The sequence below is a fragment of the Mytilus californianus genome, unplaced genomic scaffold, assembly GCF_021869535.1.
Source record: "Mytilus californianus isolate M0D057914Y unplaced genomic scaffold, xbMytCali1.0.p SCAF_7, whole genome shotgun sequence".
Lineage (NCBI taxonomy): Eukaryota > Metazoa > Mollusca > Bivalvia > Mytilida > Mytilidae > Mytilus > Mytilus californianus.
In genome coordinates, this window is record NW_026262723.1 from 40,584,459 (window position 1) to 40,598,212 (window position 13,754).

Consider the following 13,754-nt stretch of genomic DNA (forward strand, 5'->3'; position numbering starts at 1 on the left):
TATACAATCTACCGAAAATAAATGACGGAATATTGTGAACTCGTAAAGTAACGATGTCGTGTACATTTCCTTATTTCATAATCTCAACATAAAAAACACCGAATTGACTGAATAAGAAAAAAAAAGTGTTGATTTTATTTTTTGTTTGATTTCAAAAATAATTTCATATTATACTTATATAACTAATTTCTTTTCCCAATTCCTACAAACTGTTTAACGAACATATCGGAAGGTTGATTTGAAGCTTAAAACGAATTTTACACAATCTCAGATCTCTTTTTTACAGTGTTTCGAATGGATAGCCTATCACCGCCCTAAGTCTGCAAAAAACAATCAGGTGAGTACCTCTGCACTGTTCACATGAATATATCGTGATTACATGCTTTGAAAAAAGTAAAAAAATTAATGCGTTGTCTTGTTTTAGGAGACGTTAGTTCTGTAACTTTTCTTCTTTGTAGTTCTTTTGACAGTTTCTAGAAGAAAAATCTATAGGTCAGTCAATAAACATATTTTTATAAATGTTTACAAAAATGGTTTGTTATTAATTCTGACACGTTAGAAAAACAAACAGTAACAAAGGAGACCGGGACGATTCTCCAATATTATATATGACAAATGATTTAGGTTTTGTTTCAATATTTACAGAGCGGTACTTTCAAGAATGTTAATGACAAAAGTTTACAACGACCTCAGCGGGAACCAACATTAAGAGTTTCACTCATCATTGTAAGTTTAATCTAAAAGTATGCCTGATTTTCATGAATGGTATTTGGAAATAGACGTTAGATTCCAATGATTTCAAATTTGAAATAACGATTCCTTAAGTGATATAACTAAACGCTAAACCTTAACACATTTTACGAAAAGAAAGATTAAAAAACTTTTTTTTTTCATCCATAGAAAAAATGAACAGTTAGTTAGTTAACCTTCCGATTTGATTTGAGAGAGAGCAATGAAATTCTAATACAGAGTTAAAGAAATCAACGATAAAAATAGTATGATTCTTTGTCTCTCATACTCTTTGTCCCATCAATAATAATAGTCTCCAATGTTGATTTTACAGTATTTTTCTTTTTCTATTCCTTTAAATAAAATTCCAGGCAAGATGTTCAAACAGGAAACATAAGGATATTTTTTAGTAACAAAGTTTAGTATAGTTTAATTTTCGTGTTCATGACAAAAACATGAACATATAATTGACATTTTTGCACTGTAATTATTTATCGTATGTCAATTTTATACTGGTTAGGGAATGAAATTTATTTTTATTTCAAAGACTAATAATTTCTCTTTTATATATAGGAAGCACTATTTCATAAAGATTTGATATAATTACTGTTCCAGTAGCAGAAAAAATAAAATAAAAAACACTATTCAAATAATTTATTTAGTTTCGTATGTTGTATTTTGTATACTGTTGCTTGTCTTTTTTTTTGTTGACATGGCGTTGTCATTTTATTTTCGACTTATGAGTCTGAATGTACCTTTGTTATCGTTCGTTCTATTTTATAGCGAATTTAGTTTTACTAACACAGGGTTGGAACCCCTGAACGAAGATTGTAAGAAAAGCGTGAGTTAGTCATTTTTTGCATTTTAGGTGCCACCGTATGTATTCAAGGAAGAAAAAGAAAATAATGTCTTTTATTCTGGATATTTGATTGACATTTTAAATGATATATCTACATACTGCAACTTTACTTATACCATAACTGAATGTAGTGGTGGTGTACATGGCATCCAGGACAGTTCAAAGTGGACAGGCTGTGTTGGCGATTTGGTTAATCATGTAAGTCTACCAGGACATGTTATATATATATATATATATAGAAGCACAATACACTAAAAGAAATAAATTAAAAGTATTAAAATTTTAATATATAAATAGATAAATAATAAAGTACCATATCGTTAAATAAAACATCAAAATTCCTTTTTGATACTGTGTCGATTTTTTTTTTCATCCTGTCAACATCTTCGTCCTTTATTTTGCTTATTTGATTTTTGTTTAACCTTACATTTCTAGTTCAATTTTTAACAATTACAATTCAGGAAAAGCTAGATGACTCTTTAAGTTACCTTTTGTAGGAAAATCGGCTAGCATGAAAAATAGCAAAAAAGGTTTATACTCCGGCCATCCGGAAGAATAGCTTTTCTCTGCTATTATGCTATAATTCCGACCATACATAAACATGTATAATGAATATGTTTTTCGTTAAGTGGTTATTGTGGCATCCAATGGAGAATGTAGTGGAAAAAAATTCCTCCCATGCAAACACTGAGAATTGGAACTGTTCGTTTTTTGCTCGTTCTCTGCGCGGACGTTATTGATTATAAACTCAAGATAAAACGTTTTAGAAAATAGTGATAATGATGACAAAAAATAAATAAAAACAGAATCAGCATGGGATAAACTCCGCAAGTACCAACTTTGATTTATTTTTCTACCGGCTGTTCTATGGAACACGCATATGCCCCATAAATATAAACAGATTGTCAAATGACATCAAAAGAAGAATATCAACATCGATAGATGCAAAACATTGTGCAAAGAGTTTACGTTTACTAAAACAAACCAAATGCAAATAAATTTATTTCATAGTAAACAGCATATTCAGAATTTTTTTATTCTAAGGGAATATGGGGGGGGGGGGGGGGCAAAAATGCCTCTCCTCTTTTTATGTTATACCTATGAGTTTCCGACAAGGTTAGGGCCCTGATTTATGACTTCGATGGACATCTATGATTCATAAAGAAGATTTTGAATTTATCATTTCCTTGAAGTTTGGTTCCAATTCATATTCATGAAGTCGTCAAATGATTTTGCACCATTTTTTATCTAAAATGTTCGGTGATTTTTAACACATAGAAAATAAAAGAAAAGGATAGGCACTGCCCCCAAAGTAAGATTGTGTTTATGATAGCAAAAACATAATATGAGAAAATAAATAAAACAGAATGAAATAAAAAAGGGGGTTATACCCCAACCCTGGTATACTTTCACAGGCACTAGTCTCTGAATTTGTTTTACCTTTATACTTTAATACAATGTTATATTAAAGTATATACTAGGTATTTTTTTGCAGAGACAAGTGCCTGTGTATATTATTCCCAGTCAAGGCATATCAGTGAATGTTCACAGATCTCTGTTGTAGTAGAACTTAGAAATAATGCATCCAAGTATATTTGATTTAGTCGTTTTTCCTGTGAATTGTTTTTGAGCGTTTTGGCTCCATTGATACAGGTAAAAGTAATCGGGTAAATCAGCAATTTCAGTTTGATTTTACGCTTTGTTCCCCTAAGTTTACGTGCACATGCGATTGTTCTGGAGTCTGTCCTGTTTTGAAAGCAATTATATAGGACATCTTTAAATAACACATGTATAAATCACGATCTCCAAATTTCAAAACGTCCATTGCATACGCGCGTTTACAATCCGACACCTCATCCGGGACACTTTTCACGCCACATGACACTGCTGTTGTTATTGAACATTTGCGCGTGCACACACGGATGGCCGGATAAATAGAAATTTTCAACTATGCTACCGGCTAGCTGGAACAATAGACGTATTAATTATGTGGAAAACAAAGGGGCCTGGAATGGTGAAATTTTCAAACAACATCATTGTCCTATATTAGTTATATATAAAGTTGAATTCCTTGATTCGTCGTTTTTATGTCATGCTGGCTTACAAAGTCGACCTCGTTATTTTAGTAGTATACATGTTCCTCCGAGATAAATTAGATATCCTTAAAAACAAAACAGTTTGTTGAAATCGAAATCTAAATTATTATCACTTTTAATATGAACTACATGTGAAATTACAATTTTAAGTAAGAAACTTAAAGTTGTTTGAAAAAAAAACTGCATACATTTAGTAATATATTTATAAATATTATATTCATGTTTAATCATGTTTTTTTGTAGAAAGTAGACATAGCCCTGGCACCTTTAGCAGTTACCTCAGAACGTGATTCTGTTGTTGATTTTGTAACGCCCTACTTGGGAACAACTGGTTTACAAGTACTCAGAGTTCGCCATACTCCAGCGGCGTTTATATTCTTAGACGTCTTTTCTTTATCTGTTTGGCTGTCGTGTTTAGTGGTTTTACTTTTAACCAGCATTCTATTGTTCATCTTTCAAAAATATACAGCCGAAAACATCCACAGTGATTCCTACTCATCAAACAAGACATGTTTTGGAGACGCAGTGTGGTTTGTTGTTTCTTCTCTATGTTTTGAAGGTATAATTTATAATAAACGATATGAAGTTAAAAAAACACCACAGGGGCACTCAAACATCGAGTGTTTAAGTGGTACTTCCGCCTCTTTTTAAAATGAAGTTTTCGGAGGTCATGTCGATGGTTTATTAGATGGTGTCTAGTCTAAAATTCGCAAAAAATGCTGATACATTATAACGAGTGTATGCATTAATTGTTTCTTTTTTTACTTTTTGTAATTTGGATTTACGTTTTACTATGTTATAAATCAAATACGAGAAATTAATTTAAATCGGTGATCATGAATTTGACAGCTAATGCTCTTTCAATCTTTGTTGGTGTTTTTAAACTTCCTGGTACAATGTAGGTGAACATTAGATTCTTGTTCTTTTTAGATGAATACGTAATATAAAAAAAAGAAGGCATTGGCAGTCAAATAAAACAAAATGACAGTTATCTGATACATGTAATATGTTTAAATTTATCATACAGGAAAACGAGAGGACTCCTGAAGCACCTGTTACAAAACTCTTATGAAATTTAGGTACGCTTGTTCCCAAAATTGTGACAAAGCAAATGCATATTATTAACTTGAGATCATTAAGTTCTTCGCAATATTTTACACAAAAAGAGAAATAATTTTTTGTTTGTGCAAAGGGGTTAACCTCGATTACTACAGCATAATGTCAAATCAATCTAAAATGCGTCATTACTTTAATATGTAGTTTTCCAACTTTGTATTGAATTACTGGTAAGAATGAAGACGATGACTTATTAAACGCTAAACAAAACTTTCTCTTGAATGTTTTTGGAGTTACGGATCTTTATTCGGGATTGATTAAAAGTGTCTTTTTTCAGGTTGCAAATAAAAAAATCTTTTAATTTTTGAATTCTTAACTGAAGAGCATTCAATGACCGTTCAGATTACTTTTCCCTAACGTTTCATTTGTTTTTAATTTCCTGTTAATGTTTAAGAGTTACGGACATTATTTTCCAAAATAAAGCAATTCTTCCAAAATTGAAAAAAGTTAGCAAAAATAGCTATGTATGTAAACTGCAATATTTTATGGCTGTCAGATAAAGGATATATTCATACTTTAAGTTGCTAACTTTAAGGTCATTTGGTCTCTTGTGGAAAGTTGTTCCATTGTCAGTCATATTATATTGTCTTATTTTTAAAGTTATGTTTTTTGGTTAAATAAGATTGATTAGTGTCTATATGTACTTGAATAAGAATAAAAAGAAAAAAGATACCATAGGGTCAATAAAAATTCTTACGTTACAGAAATTGATTTCAATTTTTTCATTGTTTACTTTAAATATTACAACAACCTTTCCTTTTCCTTGTTCGTGAAATATTCCAGACTTGCAACATCTGTCATGAGCCTGAAAGAAGATTGGCATTACAGGAAGTTATTGAATCAATTGATCGTAATAGTAAAATTGAATTTATCTCGCCGAAAATGTTCGAGCACTATTATTATTTGGTTGACTTTTATGGAATATCTTTGTCTAAGATGACCAGAGATATGTTCCACTTGTTTCCACAAACACATCCTGTTTTCCTTGATTTTCACATCCACGAATGCAACTTTCATCAAATACTTGACTTGCCGAACGCTGGATTCTATTCTTGGAGGAGTAACTGGTTATCTTTCAAAAACACCCGAGTTTACCCAGTTTTTTTTGGTTGGGTTCGCTTTTTTGTAACTTTTCTGTGTATATTTTTCTTTGTGGACTGTGGTTTGTCGTGTTTTGTATGTTGTGAGGACCGACCGTGCAAGACCTTCGTGGGTAGTAAAGGTCGTTTAAAAACCACCCTCATCACATGTTGTATTTCTTTTTACTTATGGTTTTTATTGCTCCTTTGGTATCTTTTTCCTTATTTATGTGATTCAAAAGTAGCAATACGTGCGTTATGCGATTGCATTTCATTTTACTGTTTTGTTTGTAGGTTGTGACAATTCATGGTTAAATGGATATTCACGGATCTTAATAGCTGGATTATGGTTTTTCTCTTCAATATTTATGGCCTGCTTCACAGCTAACATGGCTGCCTTTCTGACAAATCTTCGACTGGAAGATGATAGCAGTACGGTTTTAAATGAACTCAAAAGTGATGCGACTAATTTTACGGTTGAAGCGGGTTCGTGGGAAATGGAATATATTAAAAATCTTGCCGAGTACGAGCAATACTTTTCAAATATTTGGAAAAATTTTGTGACCGAAAATATATATAATGTTACAAATTATACAGTATGGTCATTTCCACTGAACATGATGTTTACAGATCTTCAAGGGAACATAAATCGAAATCCATTACCATCTTCACTCGATTCAGCGTTGACATTTTTAAATAAGGGATATGAAGTGATTGTTGATTCATCTGTAGCTTCATTTTTAACAAATAAAAACTGCAGCCTAGAAAAAGTGTCGAATCCAATCGCTATACATCCTGTTGGACTTGCTATCTCTAAAGGCTCCAAGTATAGACAAATCATTTCAGAAAGGTGAAACTTTAAATGAGGCATCATTTATAGTTTGCTTATTTCAAAGAAATTATAGCAATCACATGTCATATGCTGTAAAATAAAGTATTATATAAATCAGTAAAAAAAAAAAGACTAATTTCCATTTAAAAGAATATAAAGCTCATTAAATTCTTGAATTTTAGCTATTCCAAAAAAAATATATACTGTGGATTTGTAAGACTTTTTAACATAGTTTATGGTTTCAATTGTGCAATGTTAAAAAGCTCCACAGAATTTTTTTACTGAAACATTTGAATAATATTTACTCGAGTGACGGACTATATCTTACCCGAAATTTAGTGTGATTAAAATAACATTACCATGCAAGTCAGTATGACGTATTTGCCGCACCGATTTACATGAAATTATTTATTAGAGCAGTCAAGAAAATTAATTCCCCGAGCTGTTGCCTGCACTTACAGTCATGTTGTTATAGTGCCTATACGGTCTATATTTTAGGAAATTATGTGCATTTGTCACAAAGCAAATTACGTTCCATACTTAGAATGTAAATTCAAATGTTTTTGCATCTGTTTGGTTTCAACCAATGCTACTGCATACTAGTCGTCATCAGGTGCCTGGTTAAATTCTAAACTTAATTAACAAGTTTTTATGAAATGATTAGAAGAGTGTCTTGGTACATTTTACATGTACACCAATGGCTGATTAGGATATAAATATATGGTTGACCGAATTTCTCCCATCCAATAGTAAGTTCCATGTTATAGGGCTTCAATTGTCCGGGAATATTAAATACGTACCCATGCATGTATGATAAGAATAAGGACGTTAATCTTAAGTCCCATGTTAGGAAATTGCAAAGCTCTATGTATGTAAAGAAATCCTTACAATACCTTTAAAAGAGTTCATTGTCGCCTATCATAAATGTCTTGGCAAAATTTCTGACGCTATCCAACATACTATTTTTGTTAACTGGTCGTTCTCGTCCTTGATATGTATGAAATATTTTGTAAATATACGTTAAGCAGGCCATAAGTAATCAACCAATATTTTAAGATATTAAGATTAGCCTTAGATTTACATTAGTATAATCCTTTTTGGAGAACAACATTTCGTATACTTTTTTTCAGGTTACTTTTTCTGCAGCAGACTCAAACATTTGATGTTCTTAAACGTAAATGGTGGCAGGAAGACTCACCATGTACTTCTCTAGAAGAAAACAAAGGTCTTTCTATGAAAGAACTACAAAGTAGCTTCTATGTTTTAATATTAGGAGTAGTTACAGCATTTACCGTACTAATAATTGAAGTGCTATTTAGAAAAATTAAACGCCAGGTATGTTGACTAATATCGAAAATGCAGTACAGATTTTGGACAATTCAAACGTGAACATATACATGTACACCACCAACCTAAAACACCATGGATGACCGTTAGTTGGTCTCACCTTTCGATTAAGATAAACGTTGTGATGTTAAAAATCATCTAAATGAATTTTACAGCCTAAATTGTACTTTGTGTCTAATTAATAATTTTTTTTTTTTTAAATTCGATAATTCGACTCATAATCATAAAATAAGGATCAATGATCATTGATAATTTCAAAGGAAAGAACTTTTAAATGTACAATTAATGGTGAACTTTAAATTATTTTTCAGAAGTATAACTTTTCAGTAAACAAGAGGGAAAACAGTGGAAATTCCCAAACCGACCATTTCAACGATACCTCCTGTGAAAATAAGGGCATTGATATAGTAACAGAAACATACAGCTTGGAGGGAAAAGTAGATTACAGTAATAATGGAATTGACATCGGTAACAGAAATGGCAATAGAGAAATCGAAATAACGACATATGCTCTTTGATAATGATCTTTTCTATGTCTATAATGGTTGAATAATATATTTTCTAAGCATTTTGTTACATATAAAATTGTACCAGTTTATCCATCAAACTGCATGTAGATTGCAGTTTGAATGTTTTTTTTAATAAATAGTGTCTTTATAAGGATATATGATCTTTGTGGATACTGCACAGTATCATAATAAGAAGTAGGAGATGCCAAAACCATTGATAAGTGGCAGAAAAAAAACGATAATACAACGACAAACAACTTAAAATACAAAACAACAACTCTACCAAAGATGACATAAAAAATAAGCAAAATGAAACCCCCAAAAAAGACGGTGTGTCTTTAATGCCCATTATGAATAATCCGACCCTGATACATACGTGGCACCCGTCGTTGTTTATGGTAATTGCAAATTATGAGAGAAGTCTCTTTCACGCGCGAATTCACAATCGGGAAAAAAATATATTTCAGTTTCTCGAGTCATTTTTTTTCAAACTTAAGATAAAACAGGGGTGTTTATATTTAACCTGTACATCTCAACAACCTGACCAAAAAATTAGTTATGTTTGTTTATCTATTAAGTTTTATTATTTCCCCCCTTTGTACCGCTGGTAATCTGCAAGAGAGCAGACATTCTATGTGGAAATTTCATAATGCACGAATATCTCTAAGGGACGATGTTAAATTTAATATGCGATTTGTGGCTTTAATAAGGTACCTATTCGACGTGTACATTGTGTGCCTGAGAAAGGTTTTATTCAGGATATTTATGTCACATAACCCAGAGTTACTTGTACAAATAGCCAGCAGTGGATTCCCAAGAAAACTTTTTTTGTTCCATCCTTCCTTTGGTCTCTTATTATTTGAAAAGGAACGTAAAGCTTCGGAAGAGGTGTTTAAAAATTTAGATTTAACCTTTAAACTCCAAGGCAAATTCAAAACAGGGAAGTCCTTAATAACAGAAAAAATCTAACGCTATCAATCAACGTTACAAGTGCCATATTCCTGACTTGGTACAGGCATTTTAAGTTAGTCTCTTTAAGAAACAATTTATTCATGAACTTTTCAAACTTGTTATGTGAATTATTGAACATGTACTGCTAGAATAACAAGTTTTGTCGTTTTCTACATACATTTGCAATGAGAAAAAGCTATATCTTTTCATTATCTGATTCCAAAGATTTTAATTGCTAATGTATTACCATTCTTTTTGATTGAAAGAACAGAATATTTCATTAACGTGTCTATCTTCTGAAGTTCGAGTTTATCTCTGCATCTGTTGTGGTCTTCGTTATCATAATACTCCATCTTTCGTTAAATTGAATTGCCATGTTCTGCTTACCCCCGACAGACACATTTAAGTCAACAATGCCTTGATGCCTATGAAACCTAAGCACAGTAATTATCGAACTAAACAATGATTTCTGTAATTTCTAATCGTGATACTTTCAATTAATCTTTCGTTCAAATACAATGCAAAATTGATTAGAAATACAAACCTCAAGTTGATACCAGTATTCATAGTGATATGTGAATTGTCATAAAGTGTCATCTTCTGGGTAAACATTATTGAACACTCTCTGAACAACAATCAAAGACAACCTTCATACTTGATATGAATGAACATAATGAAGGCCAAGTTGAATAGCACCTATTTACAATTAGCTGAATAAACCTTTTATGATCATTTCAAACTGATTTAAGTTTATTTATTCCCTAGTGAATAAATGCGAAGTGATTTCAAGGTTAGAATGTATAAACTTTCCTTGCTCTATCGGGATGTAATTTACTAAGTGGATATTATCGGCTCTGAAAAATCATTTCATACGGAGTTCATTTGGCTTTGCGAATATGTCCGGTCAGAAAATATGTTGGTAAACCCGATACACCAAATATAGGAGAGTATTACGCTTTCGGAACATTAAGCAACCCTTTCAATTCTTCTTGCAAAGCTTTTCTGTCTTTATCTCGCATATCATTTTAATATACTTGTAGCAGTCCAAATTTTCTGTTCTCTCAGTTGATCCAGTCTTCCGAACCTAGCTTATATTGTTTTAAAAATATATTTGTGTTGAAATTCTAGCTGAGTGAATTATATTTGACACTGAACTGATATGTAAGGATGAAACGAACTGAAAACAAATCGACTATTCTATATGTTTGTGATGTTTTTTGGCGTAAGTGTTAATTGTCATACAACTTGGATAGTCGAGATCGAACAGTTATTCAGGAAAATAACTAATTATTTTACATCAATACAATTATTTTCCAAAAAACTAACAAATACAACATATGTAAAAGTAAACATATAACAAATGAAAGTATCGTAATTAAGCAATTAAGCTTATAGAATTCACATATACAATTATCATAGCATCAGTGATTAGTTACATATGTGTTTTATGATTACAAACTAGTTTAAATCATTGAATCATCGGCGGAAAATGACAACAAATAATATAAATAATGGAATATAAGCATTATATTATGAAAACGAATTGAACCAGCTAAATAAATGTTTTTACCTAGATTGTAAAGCTTTTTGATGTTATGAACAGACAATAATTGACTGTATAGATTTTTTACAAAAGTGGTTTTATATTTATTTTTTCTTATATCAAAATATTGATCACATACCGAGTTTCTATCCCAGGAATAAATAATCTTAGCTGTATTTGGCAAAACCTTTCGGAATATTTTGCCCTTGAGCACCATTTACTGTAAGCTGATTAATGTTTTAATGATAATTTCAAATTGATTTCAGTTTATATGTTCCCTAGTGAATAATTGCAAAGTGATTTCAAGGTTGGAAGTATAAACTTGTCCTTCTGTTTATCAGGACGTTCTCTTAAATGTTGCACTTAATTTACTTAACGGTTATTATCGGCTCCTAAAAATTGATTTCATTTGGCCTTGATACGGAGTTCATTTGGCTTTGTGGGTGCGTCCGTACAGAATGTTTGGGCTTAACCCCATACACCATGTTAGGATCAAGTGTCACGCTTTCAACACGTTAAGAAACTATTTTAACAATTATTTTGGGAGACCGCATCTGTCATGTTGCAAATCTTTTCTGTCAATATACAGCATACGAGTTTCATGTTTGTCGCAGTCCAAAGGAGTAGGGGCAAGAAGGCCTTTATTTGGCACAAATATTAGTGCAATTGAAAAGTAACCATACATATTCATTAATTTGTCCAAACTACACTAAGGTTCAAGGTGTTTAGAAAATAAAAACAAGTTTCACATTTTACGAGTTACCATGGCAACAAACTATGAGAAAATGTGTATATTTAGAAATATTTCATGATTTCTTTGTTTTATGTCAACCTTTTGGTATATATTAGATTGGAAAAATTTATTGCACACCAAAGAAACAACTTTATATTTAGTTAGAATATGTCAAAAATGAAAATTAAGCATCTCTTTAAATATTTTGTTGTTTCTTGTCAGCGCATGATGTTTCCTCAAAAGAAATAATGAAGGAAAACTACTTTAACTTAGCAAGTTTCTTTGTTTTCATGAAATTGGTGCATTTTATGACCTAATTGTGACGTCAAAAATATCAAAAATCTAATGTAATTTATTTTTCTTGAATTTATGTTTTTCCAAATAGTATGTGCAAATTTGATATAGTTCTCAATACTTTATTTTCTTGGGCCAAAAGCGGAGTTAATCGGCCTTTTGTTCTTTCAGTTGATCCACTCTGCCGAACCTATCTTGCTTTGTTTTATATTTATTTTGATTTTTTTGCTGAGAATAACATACAACATATTTACCACCGATGTGCAGTATAAGGGTGAAACAGACTGAAATCAAATCAACTAGTTTTGTATATGTATGTGATGATATTTGTCTTAAGTGTTTAGTATCATACAACTTGGTCTTGCGGGATCGAACAAATATCAAGAAAAAGAAATGGTTAGTTTACACCGATACATTTTTCCCCCTAATACTAACAAATTCAACATTTGTAAAAGAAAACATAAAACAAATAAAAGTATCGTAATTAAGAGATAAAGTTGTGATAAAAGTGTTTGAGTACAAAGAAAATAGGAAGCCTTTAAATATAGCTATATATAAAGTGTATGTATAATATTTATTCTCTATAAACAACCCATTATAGATAAAAAAAATAATCTTTTATTCAAATGCAACAAAGCTTATAGAATTTTACATAAACAAATATAATAGCATGATTGATTAATAACATGTGTTTTTTTATAGGTACAAACAAGTTTGCATCTTTGATTTCATCGGCAGGGAATGCAAAAAATATTATAAAATAATGAAATATGAAAAAGATATTGATATGAATAAAGAATCGTATCATCTAAATAAAGGTACTCAACTAGATTGTGAGCTCCTTGATGTTATGTACGGACAATAATCATTCAACTTTATAACAACATGTGTTTTACCAAAAAAAATATTGTATATATATATTATTAGTTACATGGTGTGTTAGTGACCTAATACGATATATATGGGGTCAGTAAATTCCATATGGGGTGAGAGCGAAGCTCGAATCCCCATATGGAATTTACTGACCCCATATATATCGTATTATGTCACTAGCACACCGTGTAAAGAATTTATTTTACCGACTATCTTCCCATGTGGTATTAAGACTAGCGGCCTATCAAAGTGATTTAAAAGACTTCAATACTTAATTTTAACATGTTTAAGAGCCTACTTCCATTTCTCTATACAAAAAACAAATGCCAACAATAACAACGTGCTAGTTTTAAAGTTGTTTTATGAATGTATTTCAATCGTTTATTACCAGTTCCTTCGTCTGTTTATACCTTTCAGGTGTCATTTTTGTTTTAAAAGGGAAGTAACCCCTTACTAACCCCATATGGTTGCTAACCGTATATGGTAACTAACCATGTATTTTTTAGGACACCCTATATGAAATATATATGGTCACCACGTGTAGTCGATTAACCAATCATATCCCCATAAATCTATAGAAGGTAAGATAAATATATATACATATAAATTGAAAACAACGTTCAAACCTATGATTGCGTTGGATAAAAACCGCAATTTTTATACATGTGCATGCAAAACAAATTTCTTGTTAGAGGGGTCTAAATACAGCACAAACAACATTTCCCAAAAGACCAAAAAAGTGAAAAAGTATATTTTAACAAAACGCATTTGACTATATATATATTTTTATCAA

At 31.2% G+C, this 13,754-nt stretch overlaps 1 protein-coding gene across 2 annotated transcripts; it reads left to right on the top strand.

The window, feature by feature from the left end:
• The first annotated feature begins 3,947 nt into the window (after positions 1-3,947).
• On the top strand, positions 3,948-8,647 carry LOC127708397 (ionotropic receptor 25a-like). 2 transcript variants are annotated; one of them, XR_007985266.1, is made up of 4 exons: positions 3,948-4,243; positions 6,174-6,729; positions 7,842-8,046; positions 8,370-8,470. XR_007985266.1 is itself a non-coding variant. In XM_052213274.1 (3 exons), the coding sequence occupies exons 1-3, from the start codon at positions 6,248-6,250 to the stop codon at positions 8,574-8,576; spliced, it is 894 nt and encodes a 297-aa protein (XP_052069234.1). In that variant the 5' UTR covers positions 6,173-6,247; the 3' UTR covers positions 8,577-8,647. The 2 variants fall into 2 exon arrangements, 1 of the variants encoding a protein (XP_052069234.1); XM_052213274.1 differs by lacking the exon at positions 3,948-4,243 and having other exon boundaries at positions 6,173-6,729; positions 8,370-8,647.
• Positions 8,648-13,754: the final 5,107 nt, after the last annotated feature.

Coding starts and splice junctions, on each gene's coding strand:
- LOC127708397 (XM_052213274.1), top strand. CDS start 6,248: ATGGCCTGCTTCACAGCTAACATGGCTGCCTTTCTGACAAATCTTCGA. Junction 6,730..7,841: donor AGACAAATCATTTCAGAAAG/GTGAAACTTTAA, acceptor ACTTTTTTTCAG/GTTACTTTTTCTGCAGCAGA. Junction 8,047..8,369: donor TTAGAAAAATTAAACGCCAG/GTATGTTGACTA, acceptor ATTATTTTTCAG/AAGTATAACTTTTCAGTAAA.